At 42.6% G+C, this 18,652-nt stretch overlaps 1 protein-coding gene across 4 annotated transcripts; it reads left to right on the top strand.

Annotated features, from left to right (window-relative positions):
* The first annotated feature begins 371 nt into the window (after window positions 1-371).
* Window positions 372-18,514, top strand: psph (phosphoserine phosphatase). Of its 4 annotated transcripts, none has more exons than XM_041196523.1 (7): window positions 372-647; window positions 6,779-6,934; window positions 8,603-8,737; window positions 10,113-10,258; window positions 17,110-17,207; window positions 17,473-17,576; window positions 17,690-18,514. In XM_041196523.1, exons 2-7 carry the CDS (start codon window positions 6,795-6,797, stop codon window positions 17,691-17,693), a joined length of 627 nt encoding a protein of 208 aa, XP_041052457.1. In that variant the 5' UTR covers window positions 372-647; window positions 6,779-6,794; the 3' UTR covers window positions 17,694-18,514. The 4 variants fall into 4 exon arrangements, with proteins under 4 accessions (XP_041052457.1, XP_041052456.1, XP_041052454.1 ...); XM_041196520.1 differs by having other exon boundaries at window positions 374-647; window positions 17,110-17,258; XM_041196521.1 differs by lacking the exon at window positions 372-647 and adding an exon at window positions 675-805 and having other exon boundaries at window positions 17,110-17,258.
* Window positions 18,515-18,652: the final 138 nt, after the last annotated feature.

Raw genomic sequence — 18,652 nt, 5'->3', positions numbered from 1 at the left:
AGAGCATCGTGTTTCTTCCATTTTCTGGAAGGTAGTATGACAAGAGTTGGCATTTATACAAAAAATAATTTGTACGGTGGGGCCCACTAACGGTGACAAGAATGTTTTCTTGGACTCGAACTCAAGCTCTGTCGAAGGGTCATGAGGACTCGAAACGTCAACTATTTTCTTCTCCGCCGATGCTGCCAGACCTGCTGAGTTTTTCCAGGTAATTCTGTTTTTGTTTTGGATTTCCAGCATCCGCAGTTTTTTTGTTTTTATTTAAGAATGTGATATTGCCCTTTTAATTAACTACTTAAGACAGGGTCCTGGAGTGTGCGGAGGGTTTTCATTGGCTCCAAATGCTGGTGACTCCGGTCTGGTTAAAGTGACGTCGCATCTTGTGATTTACCCTTGGGGTTTTAAAGTTAAGCGACGTGTCGTGTTTCTGTTTTATACAAAGAATAAACCACTTTAAGTCTTCGAACAGCCCGGAAGGAAATCTATGCGGTCTTTATATTGTATAAAACCAAGTCCTTTGACCAACACCTTTTAAGCGTTTGTTTTTGTGGCCACATTGAAAGGAGTGAAATTAAGATTTGTCGGCGTTTGAATGATACACTGTGAATTAAGCTGCCTCCTGCGCTGCAAGTCTGCACAGCCCGGAGGTGAGTGTAGGATGGGCTGGATATTCAGTTACATTGGAGCTTCGCTGGTTTTTGAGGCTTTTCTTTTCATGATTCAAGGCTGAGCAGATGCGTCTGCCTTGGGACGTAGGTGAAGGGCACACCGATTGCTGAAAATCTAACTTGCGGACGTGTTTATTGTAAATAGTTTTTCAGCAATTCACGCGATTGGTTTCTTGGGGTTTGTAAACCGAGATTGCATGGTCTGGAGATAAAGTTGAATTGCGAGTCTGCTGTGAAGGCCCGAACTGACTGGGCAGTAAGGAGCTCTCTCGCCTCCCTGAGGAGATTATTGCAGGAGACTGGTGGTGGCGGGTGTTACAGTCACTCTGGGAGCCCCAGTTGCTGTGGCAATATGTACTTTTTGCATGCGTGTTGTAGTCTGGAAATATGAATGGTGATGGCAGAGGCTCCAGTATTCTTTCATTTTATGGCTAACCAGGAAGCAAGGGGACTAACAGAGGTATTCAAATTGCCAACCACGGAAAACCATTAAAACCCAAAACCCATCACAGAAAATCAGGAATAAAAACAGAAAATGCTGGAAAAACTCAGCTGGTCTAACAGCATCTGTGGAGAGAAAGACAGAGTTAACGTTTCCGAGTCCGTATGACTCTTGAAGAGTCCAGCATTTTCTGATTTTATTTTCAGATTTCCAGCACCTGCAGTATTTTGATTTTATCTTACAGAAAAAATCTCCCCAATTAGCTGCATGAAGGAAGGGATTAGAAGGGCTTTTTCATCGAGTTATTGGTTTGCGGTACAAAAACAGAATTACCTGGAAAAACTCAGCAGGTCTGGCAGCATCGGCGGAGAAGAGTTGACGTTTCGAGTCCTCATGACCCTTCGACAGAACTGTTTTGGATTTCCAGCATCCGCAGTTTTTTTGTTTTTATATTGGTATGCGGTGCTTGATCCTGTATTGTTACGGCATTCAAAAAGTCACTAGATATTTGGGAAAAGATGAAAATAAGGAGAGAAAGCAGGAAAGTAGGACTATATAAAATCACATCTGCAGTTCAAAACTTCTCACGTATATTTGGTAGGGACTGATCCATTTTGTTACAACTTCAAAAGGCCTTTGCTAATAATAGGGCATTGGTTCACTGATGTCTTAGGAAGCCCTATATTCTTGCGCTTTAACAAATTCTATGAGCAAGATAATTGTGAGATTATTGTCCGAGTAATTTCCCAAAACGTGGCTTCACTTTACAAAAACTGATTGAAGAGAAATTATTTGAGTCTAGTAATTAAACCCCGAGGAAAGAGAACTTGATGTATAAACAGACGAACAAAAGATTAATCCAGAAATAACCCCCCCATTGGCCAGCTCTGACTACATACTAATGAGGGCCTGCAAACTTATTGCTACTCTGTTCCTAATGAGAGGGTTGACAGAGTAACATCGTGCACTTAGGAAGGAAACTTGGAAGGTGGAAGCTTTGTTGATCAGTGGGAAAGTTTAAATAAACTTCCTGCATGCTGATTGACAAGTTCCATCATCACCTGCATGTACAAAATACACCACCGGACTGCCTAATTAATGCTGTTGACAGTTCTAGGCATATATATGTCCTCCCAGATTTCAAAGACTTCGATACCCCTGATAGAAACTTTTTATACTTGAAGAACAACCAATTAAACTGAAGACCAGTGAGTCAGTACAACTTGTCAACAGAAACTCCCAAGTTGTTGTAACTTGCATAGCTAGATTGGTTGATTTATAGGTGCTGGATGGGGTTGGAAAAGGGAGGCAAAACATTTGTGTGAGATAAATAGGAATGAAGGTGTGAATTACTAGAAAGTTATTTTTATTTATTCATTCATGGGATGTGGGTGCTGTTGGCTAGGCCAGCAGTTATTGCCCATCCCTAATTACCCTTCAGAAGGTGCTGGTGAGCCACCTTCTTGAACCGTTGCAGTCCGTGTGGTGTAGGTATACCCCCATTGCTTTTAGGGAGGGAGTTCCAGGACAGTGAAGGAACTGTGATATATTTCCAACTCAGGTTGGTGAGTGGCTTGGAGGTAACGTGCAGGTGGTGGTGTTCCCATGTGTCTGGTGTCTTTGCCCTTCTAGATGGTAGTGGTCATGGGTTTGGAAGGTGCTGTCAAAGTAGGCTTAGTGAGTTCCTGCTGTGCATCTTGTAGAGATGTATACTGGTGCTGCTGTGCATTGGTGGTGTGGGGGGGAGTGAATGTTTGTGGATGGGGTGCCAATCAAGTGGGCTGCTTTGTCCTGGAAGTTGTTGTGCTTCTTGAGCATTGGAGCTGCACTCATCCAGGCAAGTGGAGAGTATTCCATCACACTCCTGACTTGTGCCTTGTAGATGGTGGACAGGATTTAGGGAGTCAGCAGGTGAGTTATTTGCTGCAGGATTCCTAGCCTCTGGCCTGCACTTATAGCCACAATTTTTACATAGCTAGTCCAGTTCAGTTTCTGGTTGATGGTAACCCCCAGGATGTTGATGATGGTGGAGGATTCAGTGATGGAGTTGCCATTGAATGTCAAGGGGCAATGGTTAGATCATCTCTTGTTCGAGATGGTCATTGCCTTGCACTTGTGTGGTGCAAATGTTACTTGCTACTTGTCAGCCCAAGCCTGGATATATACCGGCTCTTGTTGCATTTGGACATGGAGTACTAATTACCTGACCTTTTTCATATATGAGATGTGGCTGTCACTGTCAAGGCCCTATTTATTGCCCATCTCCTATTTCCCCCTGGACAGCTAAGTGGTTTGTTAGGCAATTCCAGAGGGCTGCTAAGAGTCAGCCACATTACTTAGGGTCTGGAGTCACATATAGGTCATACCAGCTAAGGATACCTTAAATGGCATTAGTTAACCAGATGGGTATTTACTGACAGTTTACATAATCATCATTATCACCATTCACAAAAGGCTTTCATTCCAGATTCATTTACTTAATTGAATTTAAATTCCCCAGCAGCTGTACTGGGTTTTGAACTTGACTCCAGATCATTAGCTCAATAATCTAATCACTATGCTACTGTTCCCTGGTACTTACCCATTTCTAGGCATTACCACTTTGCTAGTATCATTCTGGAGAATTTTCTGGTTCAGCTGACAAAACCACTGAATTTTGACTAGACCATTCTCTGTTGCCAATATTTCCTTGATATTCTTACAGCAAGAGTCACCTGTTTCCAACATAGGTGGTTATGCACCAACATTTGACAAGAAGCGGCAGATTTATCAAATGGCGTATTGGTGGGTCAAATAGATCTCAATGGATACACCTGGGAGGCATTGTGGTAGATAAAGATAGACACCTATCACCCTATGAATGAATTGATTAGAAATGCAAGGTCATGTGATTGGTTAGAAGCAAGAATATGAATGATCTATTAAATTGTAATGTGCTTGAGGGTTTAATGGGCAGGTTGTTGAAACAGTCAGTTTAGTGTTATAAGTAGTGAGTGTGGTAGTGTAGTACTATCTTTTAACAATTCCTACCCATTTTGACCATGCACTCAGCCATGTGAGCAGAGATAATCTATTTAAACTACTGGAGGAAATTGGCTACCCATCATAGCCTCTCAATGTGATTTCTTTCCATGATGACAGAATGAGTAAGGTCAGCTATGATAGAGCAACATTGGAGCCCTTTGAGATTCGCAGTGAGGTCAAACAGAGTTGTGTTCTGGTATTGACACTCTTTGGGTATATTCATCTCTTTGCTGCTGGCCTATGCCTTCAGGTCTTCTACAGGGAGTGTCTACTTATATAGCAGAACTGATGGAAAGCTATTCAACTTTGCCTGCCTGAGATCCAAGACAAAGGTCCTCATCAGAGATTTGCTGCATGCTGACAATGCCGCACTAGCATCCCACACTGAGGAGCATCTTCAGCAGCAAATGGGCAGCCCCTCTCATGCCTGTAAAGTTCAGTTTGACCATCAGCATCAGGAAGACAAATGTCATGTTCCAAGATGTTACCATACCACCATCTGTCAGCATTGACAATGTGACGCTAGAGGTTGTTGAAAGTTTCACATATCTAGGCTGCACAATCACCAGTAAATCTGCCTCTTGATGCTGAAATCAACACACACATTGCAGCTGCAGCTGTTATGTCAAAGCTGGGTAAGAGAGCATGGAACAAAAGCAACCTGACTGAGAACACCAAACTGTTAAGTCTACCAAGCCTGAGTCCTCAGTGTATTCCTCTACAGTGGTGAAATCTGGACAACAAATGCTAGGCAGGAAAAAAGGCTGAATTTCACTGGTTCAGGTGTATACTTGGCATCTCTTGGTAGGACAGGGCTACCAGCTCAGAGGTTCAATGGTGTGCTAATTTCATCAGCCTACACTCATTGCTAAGCCAAAGGTGTCTGTGCTGGCTTGGCCATGTGCATCAGATGGATGACAGCCGACTATCCAAAGACCTTCTTTATGGTGAGCTGGCCACTGGGTTAAGATCTTCTGGGCATCTATACCTCTGCTACGCAGGTACCTTCAAGTGAGATGTGAAGATGGCAGACATTGGCATTGACAATTGGGAGACGGCCGCTTTTGGCCGTGACCTCTGGAGGCTGATAGTTTGGAAGGGCATTGGAAGAGGCGCACAGAAACATAAAGCTCAACTGACCGAGAAGAGGGCCCGGAGAAAACAGAGTCTAGCAAATAGTGCAGCTTTCCAGCCACTGTCTTCCTCTGCAGCAAATGCAGCAGAGACTGCCATGCCAGAGTGAGCTCCTGAGCCACACCAGGTGATGCTTAACAAAGTTGACCACCACAGTGCAAATCAGCATCTCATGAGATGGAAGATTGGCATGAGTACATATTTTGAGCAATATTTCCTATTCACCCCTTTAAATTTAAATCCTGATTCTCCAAGTTTTAATTACCCAGTGACCTGAGAACGTTTTTTAAATTATGTTGCGCATCATAATGATGTAACTTCGGTGACTACTCCCATCTGGCAATAAAGTAGGATGCAGTTTTCAGCTACAGGAGTTGCAGCAAGAAATCCTCCCTGCACCTCGCCACCTCTCTATCTTGTTTTCCTCCTTTTAAAACACTCCTTAAACCCTACCTCATGACCCATAGTTTTTGGTCATCTAATACTACTTATGTGGCCTGGTGTCATTCTTGGTTTTATTAAGTGTCTGTGAAATGCCTTAGGCCATCTTAATGCATTAAAGCTGCAATATAAGAATATCTTGTTGGGTATAAAAGCTGCACTGGAATGCAATATTCAGTTTTGATCTCTATCACAGGAAAGATGTAGATTTATTAAAGGAAGTTTTTAGAGGAGAGTAGTTTGGCTCATAACTCAACTGTATAATTTTAGCCTATGTTGTATATACTGTAAGCCATTAATTTCTGGTTAAGACTAGGCCAAGGAAGAGCTAGATAAAAATCTTTTGGATCCGGGAAGGTTCTTCAGCTGGATGCCAAATTCAAGAAAATTGGGTCATGGATTAGTTAATGCCCTTGATTTGAGCCTGTGCAATACTTGAAGCAAACATTCACCAAAAACACTTTCTATCAACTTGTGTTGCTTCCTTAGAACAACCTGCTTCCATCAGTTAGCACCTCCCAAAGCCTTGACCTCTACCATCTAGAAGGACTACAGCAGCAAAACTATGGCAGCAACACTGCCTGCAAGTTCTCCTCCAAGTTGCGCACTATTCTGCCTTGGAACAAAATCACTGTTTCTTCACTGTCACTGGGTCAAAAACCTGGAACTCCCTTTCTAACAGCATTGTTCATGAAGGCAGCTCACCACAATCTTCTGAAGGGCTGTTAGGAATGGGAAACAAATGCTGGCCTTGGCAATGATGCTCACATCCCATGAAATAATTTTTAAAAATTATCCCATCGGAGTATCTTTGACAAAGTTGGTCATAGCCTTACCGAGAGTGATGATAGCAATTACAATTTGTTGGTAGGTTAGGGACTGAAATTAGACAGGAACAGAGAGAGGAATGTGAAGGAACTTACCACAATCTGACCCAAAGGACATCAGATGCTATTTTGTAGGTTGTACGTTGTGTATATGTGGGGCACCTATGGTCTAGTCACCTTTTAGCTTTTGCCTGTGCAGGATGCTATAGGATTATCATTTTGCAATTTTTGGATTTATACAGGAATTTGCAAAGCAATATGTCTACACGTGCTGAAACAAAAGCAGTTCTTCGCAGTGCTGATGCTGTGTGCTTTGATGTGGACAGCACAGTGATAAAAGAAGAAGGAATTGATGAACTAGCGAAGTTCTGTGGAGTCGGTGATGATGTTGCCGAAATGTAGGTGTTCATGGTCTTTGCTTTTAATAATGGGAAGTCTGTCATAGTACAACCAGTCAACAGTCCTTATCTATTTTTAGCCATATTTCATTTTCATCGCTTAAATTTAAATGCTGATTCTCCAAGTTATAGTTGACTGGCGACCTGAGAATATGTTTTAATGATGTTGTAAATCACAATGATGCCTTTGGCTAGAATGCTCTTCTGGTAATAAAGTAGGATGCAGTTGTTCTAGTACAGACATTGCAGTAAGAAAGCCAGCTGTGTGCGTGTGTTCTTCTCATATGGATTAGAAATTAATGTGACATTCGGATGTTTGGAACAAAAAAAACAAGTGCTTTTAACATTGAATGGACTGATTTGACTGGATACTCACCTGTGATGGTGGGAACCTTGTGAAGAGAAAGGGCATTCAGTCCATTGTTGCTATACAGGCTCCTTGAAGGAACTATTCAATTAGTCCCAATCCCCTGCTCTTTCCCTGTAGACATGCATTTTTTTAAAATTTTCAAGTGTTTATCCAATTCCTTTTGGAATTGAATGAGCTTCCCTTTTGTATTCTAGATCCTAACAATTCACTGCATTTAAAAAAAATAGTCTCTGCTCCTGTTTCTTTTGCCAATTATCTAAAATCTCTGTCCTCTGGTTATTGACCTTCCTTCCAATGAGAACAATTTCTCCTTTTATTTACTCTATCAAAATAGTTTTATAGTTTTGAAAATGTCCATTAAATTCCCTCCTAACCTCACACCTCTAAGGAGAACGATCCCAACATCTCTAGTGTCTCTGTGTACTGAATTCCAACATCCCAGGTATCATTCCAGTGAATTTTTTCTACATCCTCTCCAAGAACTTACCATACTCCTTTTAAAGCTTGCTGTCCAGAATCAAGCAGGATACTCCAGCTAAGCCCTAATCAGTGTTTTCGTTCCTGTTGTACTTTTTTTTTCAACCCAAGGATTCCTTATGCTTTTTCAATAGCCTTCTCTTGTCCTGCTACCTTCAATGATTGCGTGTGCATGCTCGTGTGCGTGCGTGTGTACTAGGTCTTTCTCTTCCTGAAGCCCTTCAATGTTCATTGCCTCTCCTTATGCCCTGTGTGTGGGACCAACACATTTAGTATTTTTGGCTGCATTCACTTGGCTCTTGTCTCCTGCACAAATGCTGGTCTCCATTATATTTGTAGATGACAATGCTCATGGAGTCTCCTCTACCTGCTAATTTGCTGGACTTCCGCCACTATTCTTCATTGGGTATGGTAGGCCCAGAGAGTTTGGTTATTGCCCGTTGGTTACGTGACCACGCTCTTCGTCTTTAGGATGAAGATATCTCGATGTAATCCTGTCACTGGGTACTTCAGTCTGAAGTATGCTAGGTGCTGCTCCTGGCATTCCCTTTTACAGCTTGCATTGTACTGGGGTTGGCCTTTCAACTTTATTTTGATTGAGCAATGAGAGAAATTAGGACCATGAAATTACAGAATATGACCATATTCAATCCTGATGGTCCATAATGCCTCATGAATGTCTAGTGAAGTTGCTAGATCTATTCTGAGAGTCCAACTTAGCACAGCATAATGCAATTCCACAAAGGATGTCTTCATTTGTGAAGTATGTTGTCGCATTCAGTGACCTTCTCCATTTAACTTTTTAAAAAAATTTATTACAGGACTCGAAATGCAATGGGAGGGGCAGTCCCATTTAAGAAGGCTTTAACAGAACGTCTAGCTTTAATACGACCTTCACGAGAACAAGTGAACAAATTAATAACTGACCATCCTCCTTATTTGACAGAGGACATCAAGTAAGTCACGAACACACTCTCTCTAAATGTTTTTTTTAAAAAAAAGTGATTCTGGTGATAAGAGTTACAATAGAAGTAGTGTAATTGCAAGAGGGAAGAAGTTACTTGCATTTATGCAGTAAATGTAGAAAAAAACTTTTTTTATATCTCCTTTTCTGGCGCATATGCTGTGTAGAAATCTTCAGGCACTAAACTGATCCTCATCATAGGGACTATTCTTTGTGTGGGTGCCTAGAATGGAAAGGGGCACCAGCATCTCTGCTTACAAATAGTGATCAGAAAATAGAACCCTGTTTTTCTTTCGATTATTTCTTGTTGCGGGGATTGTGAGGTGTAAATGTAGTAGCTACAGAATCAGCCCTGCTTGAGATGGTCTAATTAAAGCAGGCCTGCAACAGAATCTGTACTCCCACACCCCAGGCTCGGAAGCTCAGTGCTATGTGTATCATTTACAGCTCGAACCACTGGGAGCTAGAGGTTATTTTCTTGCTTGGGGATTGAAGAAAAATAACATATAAAGTGGGGCTGGAGATAGAGGGGAAAGAAACTCTAGCCCGGGCTTTGCTGTCAGCGGTGAAGCAAGGACGCTCACCATTGCTCTTGATGAAACCTAGGCTGAGTGTTCCAGCAATCTCTATAGCAAGAACCTTGCCCCTCTCTCTGCAATTGATTATAACACGCTTTAATTGGATTCCCACCATTTGAGTTGCAGTGATGTCCTCAAGCTGTCAAAGCAACCGATCACATTGAAGAATTCTCAGAGAGTCAACCAGGAAATGGAAAGTGCTGCCAAGCAAATTCCCTTCAAAAAATTTTAGAGAATGAAATGAAGATTGGGACATAGGGTGTTAAGTTAGAAGTTGAAATATCATGAACGAGCATTTTTTTAAAAAATTAAAAATCTTGTAATTAGCAAATTGAGACACTTAATAACATTCTACAAATCTAATTTTTCTCCCAAGGGCCAGATAGGTTCTTCAGAAGTAATTATTACACAAACCCAGTTATGCCACATTGAACAAGGTTTAACTTTTCATGGGGTTTCTAACAGCAATGAGTATGGAGCAAGGGAAATTCTCCCCAGCTGTAACTGATTTTGTGCATTTCCTGTTCTAACAGGGCAGCAGAGGGGGATCTGCAGCTCAATCTGTGGTACAGCAGTGAAAGATAAACCACAGTTTCAGGATTTCTATATTAATTTGCACCTGTGCTAAATCCTGAAGTTGCGGTCAGTTTCAGAGGGGTAGCGATGGCGAAAGCTGACGCAATGAAAATATTTTTTCAAAGTTGATTGTGTCCGTGTTATTTAATAATCTGTTCAGTTTTGATCCCATGAAAGCATAACTGTTTCTTTAAACTTTTATTTTTAAAACAGGGATCTGATTGATCGTCTTCAAAAGCGTGGTGTGCAAGTCTTCCTGATATCGGGTGGATTCAAGAGCATAGTAGAACATGTAGCAGCAAGAATAAATGTTCCCTTATCCAATGTTTATGCAAACAAGCTGAAGTTTTACTTCAATGGTAAGGATCACCATGATGGGAATCCACTATTTCTAGACCAGAAACCTTTGTTTAGGAATTTTCAAAGGAGAAAGAAATGAACTACTGACCATATCACAGAATCACACAGTGCAGAAGAGGCCCTTCGGCCCATCAAGTCTGCACCAACACATGAGAAACACCTGACCTACCTACCTAACCCCATTTACCAGCACTCAGCCCATATCTTTGAATGTTATGATGTGCCAAGTGCTCATCCAGGTACTTTTTAAAGGATGTGAGGCAACCCGCCTCCACCACCCTCCCAGACAGCGCATTCCAGTCCATCACCACCCTCTGGGTAAAAAAGTTTTCCCTCACATTCCGCCCCCACTCGCCAAAACCTTCTGCCCCTCACCTTGAAACTTATGTCCCCTTGTGACTGACCCTTCACCTAAGGGGAACAGCTGCTCCCTATCCACCCTGTCCATGCCCCTCATAATTTGTACACCTCGATCATGTCACCCCTCAGTCTTTGCTCCAATGAAAACAACCCAAGTCTATCCAACCTCTCTTCATAACTTAAATGTTTCATCCCAGGCAACATCCTCGTGAATATCCTCTGCACCCCCTCCAGTGCAATCACATCCTTCCTATAATGTGGTGACCAGAACTGCACACAGTACTCCAGCTGTGGCCTCACCGAGGTTCTATACAACTTCAACATGATCTCCCTACTTTTGTAATCTATTCCTTAATTGATAAAGGCAAGTGCCTTTTTCACCACCCCACTAACATGTCCCTCTGCCTTCAGAGATCTATGTACACACACGCCAAGGTCCCTTTGTTCCTCAGAACTTCCTCGTGTCATGTTGTTCATTGAATACTTCCTCAATATATCCTCAATGTCTTGTTCTCTTTTTCCAAGGGAACAGTGTAGGGGTAGAAGGGAGCACTGTAAAAAAACAAGAAACAAAAAGGCCGGGCAGAAAACTGATGCAGGAATTGGACACTGACACCTCATAGCTCTATCTCATTATCACCAAAACCAATCCCTCCACTGCCTCAGGCTTGTCATACTGTCCAACATCAACTATTGGATGAGCAGACTTTTCTTCCAGCAAAATACAGGGAAGACTGAAGCTATTTTCTTCAGTGCCTACTATAAACTCTTGAGCTACCCAATCGATCCCTCTCCCTGGAAACTGTCTGAGGCTGAACCAGAGTGTTTGAAACTTGGTGTCATTTTTGACCCCAAGATGAGTCTCCAACAACATATCCAGGCCATTACCAAAAACACCTACATAATGTCACCTGACTCTGCCCCACCTCAGTTCATCTGTTGATGAAATCCTCATCCATGCATTTGTTACCTCTAGACTTAAATATTTCAATGTTTTGTTGGCCAGCCTACCATCACATACCCTCCATAAATGTAAGCTCATCCAACACTGCATCATATCCTAGCCTGCACCAAGTCTCATTCAACTACATAACCTACATTAGCTTCCAGACTGGCAACACTTTTTTAAAAATTCTCATCCTTGTTTTCAAATCAAACCCCTCTATGGCCCCACCCTTTCTGCAATCCCTGGCACTCTATAACCCTCTTTTTTTTCGGCTCTTTCGTGGGATGTGGGCGTCGCTGGCTAGGGCAGCATTTTTATTGCCCATACCTAGTTACCCTTGAGAAGGTGGTGGTGAGCTGCCTTCTTGAACTGCTACAGTCCATGTGACGTAGGTACACCCACAGTGCTCCTTTGGGAGGGAGTTCAAGATTTTTGACCCAGCGACAGTGAAGTAACTGTGATATATTTCCAGGTCAGTCCAATACTGTGGCTTGGAGCGGAACTTGCAGGTGGTGTGTTCTCATGTATCTGCGGCCATTGTCCTTCTAGGTGGTAGACATTTCAGGTTTGGAAAGTACCATCGAAGGGGCTTTGGTGCATTGCTGCAGTGCATCTTGTAGATGGTACACACTACTGCCACTGTGCATCAGTGCTGGAAGGAGTAGATTTTGGAGGTTGTGGATGGAGTGTCAATCAAGCGGGCTGCTTTGTCTTGAATGGTGTCGAGCTTCATAAGTTTTGATGGAACTGGACTCACCAAGGCAAGTGGAGAGTATTCCATCACACTCCTGACTTGTGCCTTGTAGATGAACAGACTTCGGGGAATAAGGAGATGAGAAACTCGCTGCACAATTCCCAGCCTCTAACTTGCTCTTGTAGACACAGTATTTATGTGGCTGTTCCAGTTCATTCTCTGGTCAATGGTAATTCCCAGGATGTTAATAGTGGAGGATTCAGTGATGGTGATGTTAGAGACTAAGAAGGGCGGAGTGCGCAGTTAGTTCTAGCCCCACTTCTCTACAGTTCATAACAATAGTTTAAATGTTTTATTTACCCACAAAACTGGCCAATTGTTTACCTTTGCTGCTATTCCTAGCATAAGAAGACTATATCCAGGCTTCTTTCAGTAAACACCAAAAAGAAAATTGGTTCATTATAAAACAAACTACTTTTTGAAAAGAGTTAATAAACTGGTTTAACATACAAGTTGTAGTTTAGAAGTACAATGATTTTACCCTTTTTTTTAAAAAAGAGATATTTGAATCCCCATACACTAGCAGACAAACACATAGCTGAACAAAACAAACACAACCCCCTGCAATAGCTGGAGGATGCAAAAGTTTCTTTTAAAAGGATAAAATTTGAAAAGATCTCGGTGCTGTTGATCTAACAGAATTCTGGTCACCGTAGACCTAGAAGGTCTTTCAGACAGATTTGTTAGTGGAACTGTTCTTGATAACTCTTACTTATCACAACTTTGCAGACTTTCGAAAATAACAATTTATTCTGATGAGATGTTACTGAGGAAGGTTTCACACAAAGGTGGGGCAAAGAGAGTAAAAGAGTCATTTCCTTGCAGCTTGCTTCCAAGGCATACCCACCCACACTCTGAGGGTTTTAAAGACTAAGATGTTCAATACTTCTCTTAATCTTAAACCAGGTATTTTTAACCAATCAGCAAGAGTCTTCACTGTGGCAACAGCAATTCTTTAACCTAGATATACAAAGTAGCCCTTCCCCCTCCAAGTGTCTCTGGGCATCTCGGATCCATAGCTTCTTGAAGAATACCATGCTCACAGCCCCAAATTAATCTTGCAGGTTTGTAAAAGTGACTCGTGAGAGAATGTCCAAAATTCAATGTCCTTCAATTTTTCCAAAAATAGGTTCCTCACAGTAATGCCATTGAAAGTCATGGGGAGATGGTTGGATTCTCTCTTGTTGGAGATGTTAATTGCCTGGAACTTGCCTGGCCCAAGCCTGAATGTTGTCCAGATCTTGCTGCATGTGGGCACGGACTGCTTCAGTGTCTGCGGAGTCACAAATGATGCTGAACATTGGCAATCATCAGCAAATATCCCAACTTCCGACCTTATGGAGGGAGGGTCATTGATGAAACAGCTGAAGATGGTTGGGCCTAGGACACCACCTTGAGGGACTCCAGCAGTGATGTCCTGTGACTGAGATGATTAACCTCCAACAACCACAACAATTTTCCTTAGTGCTAGGTATGACTACAAACAGTGAAGAGTTGTCCCCAGTCTCCCATATACTTCAGTTCTACTAGGGCTCCTTGATGCCACACTCAGTCAATTACTGCCTTGATGTCAAGGGCAGTCACTCTCACCTCTGGAGTTCAGCTGTTTTGTCCATGTTTGGATCAAGGCTGTAATGAGGTCAGGAGCTGAGTGGCCTTGACAGAACCCAAACTGGGCATCAGTGAGCAGGTTACTTTGAATATGTGACGCTTGATAGCACTGTCGATGACCCCTTCCTTTTCTTTGCTGATGATCAAGAGTAAGCTGATGGGGCAGTAATTGGTTGGGTTGGATTTGTCCTGCTTTTTGTGTACAGGACACACCTGGACAATTTTCCACATAGCCGGGTAGATGCCTGTGTTGTAGCTGTACTGGAAGAGCTTGGCTGAGGCTGCAACTAGTTCTGAAGCACAAGTCTTCAGTACTATTGCCAGAATGTTGTCATAGCCTTTACAGTATCCAGTTCCTTCAGCCATTTCTTGATTTCAGATGGAGTGAATCAAATTGGCTGAAGACTAGCACCTGTGACTCATGAGGCCGTGATGGATCATCCACTTGGCACTTCTGGCTGAAGGTTGTTGTGAATGCTTCAGCCTTGCCTTTTGCACTGATGTGCTGGGCTCCCCAATCATTGAGGATGGGGATATTTGTGGAACCTCCTCCCCCAGTGAGTTGTTTAATTGTCCACCACCATTCACGACTAGATGTGGCAGGACTGCAGAGCTTTGATCTGATCTGTTGGTTGTGGGATCACTAGCTCTATCACATTCTGCTTACACTACTTACAAGTAGTCCTGTGTTGTAGCTTCACCAGGTTGACACCTCCATTTTTAAGTATGTCTAGTGCTGCTCCTGGCATGCACTTGTCACTGAACCAGGGTTGATCCCCTGGCTTGATGGTAATGGTAGAGTGGGGGATATGCTGGGTCATGAGGTTACAGATTGTGATTGAGTACAATTCTGCTGCTGCTGATGCCCACAGTGCCTCATGGATGCCCAGTTTTGAGTTGCTAGACCTGTTTGAAATGTTACCCATTTAGCACGGTGGTTGTGCCATGCAGCACAGTGGAGGGTATCCGCAGTGTGAAGATGGGACTTGGTCTAAGGTCACTGATACTTTAATGGACAGATGCATCTGCAACAGGTAGGTTGGTAGGGATGAGATCAAGTATGTTTTTCCCTCTTGGTTCCCTCACCACCTGCTGCAGACACAGTCTAGCAGCTGTCATTTTGGGCTCAGTCAGTGGCGGTGCAGTCGAGCCACTCTGATGACGGACATTGAAGTCCCCCACCCAGAGTACATTCTGTGCCTTAACCATCCTCAGTCCTTCCTCCAGATGGTGTTCAACATGGAGAAGTACTGATTGAGGCTGAGAGGGACAGCAGATGGTAATTAGCAGGAGGTTTCCTTGCCTGTGTTTGACCTGATATCATGAGACCACATGGGGGCCAGAGTCAATGTTGATGTCCTTTCCAACTGTGCCCCCACCTCTGCTGAGCCTGTCCTCTCGGTGGGCAGGGCATATCCAGAGATGGTGATGGTGGTGCCTGGGACATTAGTAAGAAATGATTCTGTGAGTATGACTATGTCAGGCTGTTGCTTGACTAGCCTGTGAGACAGCACTCCCAATTTTGGCACAAGTCCTCAGATGTTAGCAGGGAAGACTTTGCAGGGTCGGCAGGGCTGGGTTTACCCGTGCCTCGGTCAATGCCAGGTGGTCTATCCGGTTTTATTCCTTATTTAGTTTTCTATAGCGGTTTGATAGAACTGAGTGGCTTGCTGGGCCATTTACTGTGGGTCTGGAATCACATGTAGTCCAGACCTAATAAGAATGGCAGATTTCATTCCCTAATGGAAGTGAACAAGATGGATGGTCTCCTTCCTTGGTATAAATTTCAGTGATTTGATGAAGTGTAAGGAAACAAACCGAGTGCGGGAGAGTTGGAAACTGAGAGAGACACTAGCTAAGAGTGGAAAATGAGGCATGAGTTGACATTTGGTAACCTACACAGAGGGGGAACATGGCAGCAGGGGAGAGGGACTGAACGAGTCAGTGAGCTACAGCTTGGACCAGTAGTTGGCTAGAAATGTGACGCAGGTGACATATCCCAGGATGCAGGGAGTTCTGCAGTCACCATCAGGAGATGGGAGCTCTGAAAATAGCCTAGAGAGGAATTGTGTTCTGAGAGGAACTGACAGCAACAGCATGCATCTAGAGAAGCTTAGTGCAAACAGCATTGACAGACTCGACCAAGTTCAAAGGAAGTTACTAAATATTTAATATTTCTGCATGTGCACTCTCAATTGATAGAATGTGATGGAATACTCCCCAATTGCCTGGATGAGTGCAGCTCCCACAACACTCGGAGCTTGACACCATCCAGGACAAAGCAGCTCACTTGCTGGGCACCCCCCATCCACAAATATTCACTCCCTACACACAGTGGCAACAGTGTACCATCTACAAGATGAACTGCAGGAACTGACCAAGGCTCCTTTGCCAGCACCTTCCAAACCCACAACTGCTACCATCTAGAAGGACAAGGGCAACAGACACATGGGAACGCCACCACCTGGAAGTTCACCTCCAAACCACTATCCATCCTGACTTACATTGCTGTTCCTTCACTGTCACTGGGTCAAAATCCTGGAACTCCCTCCCTTAACATCACAGTGGTTGTATCTACAGCACATGGATTACAGCGGATCAAGAAGGCAGCTCACCACCACCTTCTCGAGGGCAATTAGGGATGGGCAATAAATGCTGGCCTGGCCAGCAACACCCACAACCTATGAATGAATTTTAAAAATTTTTCTGGAATGGTAAACATTCTAGAAAATGTAAAATCCTATTTTTCAGAACTTATTGCATATAAAATAGTTTACATTATGCAAGTTAAGCAGCTAGCCACAGACTTGGTCACATTGACTTGCATCCCAGCATCCACTGATTTTTGCACTTGGACTGTGCCATGTGACTATTTGCTGATGTTGGCCTGGGTGTGAGACATGAGCCCAATTTCTACCATGGGTCACACCTCCTAGTATCTGACAGGAATTCTGTGCGTGCTGTCGAGATGTTCAGGGCTCCCATCACATATTTATGCGAGGTCTGGAAAACAGAGGGGTGGGATAAATTTTTAAAGATTAAATGGCACAAGCGTTCATGATGTGTGAAATTTGTGCTGCTCCTCTTTTATGCCACCTCCAAATTGTATTATTGAATAAAACTCCCTGATGGAAACAAAGTATAACAGATATACGAGAGTTGATCTTGTTTTATTACAGGTGATTATGCTGGTTTCGATGAAACCCAACCAACAGCAGAATCTGGTGGGAAAGGCCGGATCATAAGTCTTCTAAAAGAAGAAAGAGGCTTTGAGAAGGTTGTTATGATTGGAGATGGAGCCACGGATTTGGAGGCATGCCCTCCTGCAGTACGTACAGATATAGAAATTAATTTGTCGCCTCAAAGGTGCAACTTAAATTTATATTTAAAAGAAAACACAAGTTTAAGCTTTTCATTGTCTAGTACTAATATCAATCCCAGCAGTAAACAATCAGCCTCACATTAAATCCTGACTGCTGCTTGTATGTACCGAATAATGCTTTTATAGAAACACCTAATAAACTATTGGTTTCCTATCTTAGGATGCATTTATCGGATTTGGTGGGAATATTGTCCGTCAGCAAGTAAAAGAGAAAGCCAAGTGGTTTGTCACAAGCTTTAAAGAAATTATTGAAGAACTGGAAAAGTAATTTTTTTAACTATATATTTTAACAAAATATAAGACCAATGTGAAGAGAAAATTCTCCAGCATGTTTTAATGATTTTTAACTCTTATTGTTCTTCTTGATCCCATCCCAGTTAGCCTCTGGCTTCTACGCAGTCTCCAGCTGGAAAGAAGGTATGGCTGGGTTCAAGGTTACCATGAGCTCAATTGCCAGTGTCACAAGATGGGTCTCAGATTGTGTGTTCTCTACTGATTGTAGGAAGACTTCAACTTAATGCCTGGCAGTGCAACTATAGAAGTTTCTCGTATGGCTAAAAAAAATTGAGGCCTGCTCAGTGTTGAAACGAAAACTCACGGTTGTTATGATGTCAAGGAAACCTTGCTTTTTTATGTATTGCACTTTTGGATTCCCCTCCTTTCCATATTGCACATCCAACTTGAGCAGGTAGGCAGGTCCCCAGGCTATATTCAATGTTACCTTAGGAGAAACATAAGAAAAAGCTTTGACTGCCCTCCTCATGTCCTTTCTGATCATTCTTGGGAACCCAGTAAGCTTGGTCTCTCTTTTTCATCCTCCCTCCCCTTTTACCTAAGCTGTGCTGAAACAAGAGCCCACCCTGTGAGGGTCTTCCTTATTGATTTATGTACTGTAAAATATATAAGAATGATGTTTTATCTGAAATATTTAAGTATATTGAAACATAACATTGCTAAGTTGAGTATTGATAACTGCTTTTTATTAATTTAATTGAAATTTTGCCTGAGACTTATTATGGAGCACTATCCTTTTGCCCTGGGGGCCTTTGCTTGAATGAATCCAAGAAAATTGGGTCAAGACAAATTATTACAAGAATTGTAATTGTTAATAAAAAAATTCATAATGGATAATCAGTTGGCATGAACTTAAGCAGAATTGTCCCTTTATTGGCATAGAAAAAATAAATTTAATAATTAATTTACATCCATCTGATATTTATTACAGACTAATGTTGTTCTTCCCTTTGCAGTACATCATTTGTTGGTTGTGACTTCCATGCAGCACCCATTGTTCAGATGCACAAGTAAACCTTGATTCTCATCACAATTGCTAAGTTTTG

The sequence above is a fragment of the Carcharodon carcharias genome, chromosome 10 (assembly GCF_017639515.1).
Source record: "Carcharodon carcharias isolate sCarCar2 chromosome 10, sCarCar2.pri, whole genome shotgun sequence".
Taxonomy (NCBI): domain Eukaryota; kingdom Metazoa; phylum Chordata; class Chondrichthyes; order Lamniformes; family Lamnidae; genus Carcharodon; species Carcharodon carcharias.
This window is presented reverse-complemented; position numbering and strand designations above follow the sequence as displayed.

Coding starts and splice junctions, on each gene's coding strand:
- psph (XM_041196520.1), top strand. CDS start 6,795: ATGTCTACACGTGCTGAAACAAAAGCAGTTCTTCGCAGTGCTGATGCT. Junction 6,935..8,602: donor GGTGATGATGTTGCCGAAAT/GTAGGTGTTCAT, acceptor AATTTATTACAG/GACTCGAAATGCAATGGGAG. Junction 8,738..10,112: donor TATTTGACAGAGGACATCAA/GTAAGTCACGAA, acceptor TTTTTAAAACAG/GGATCTGATTGATCGTCTTC.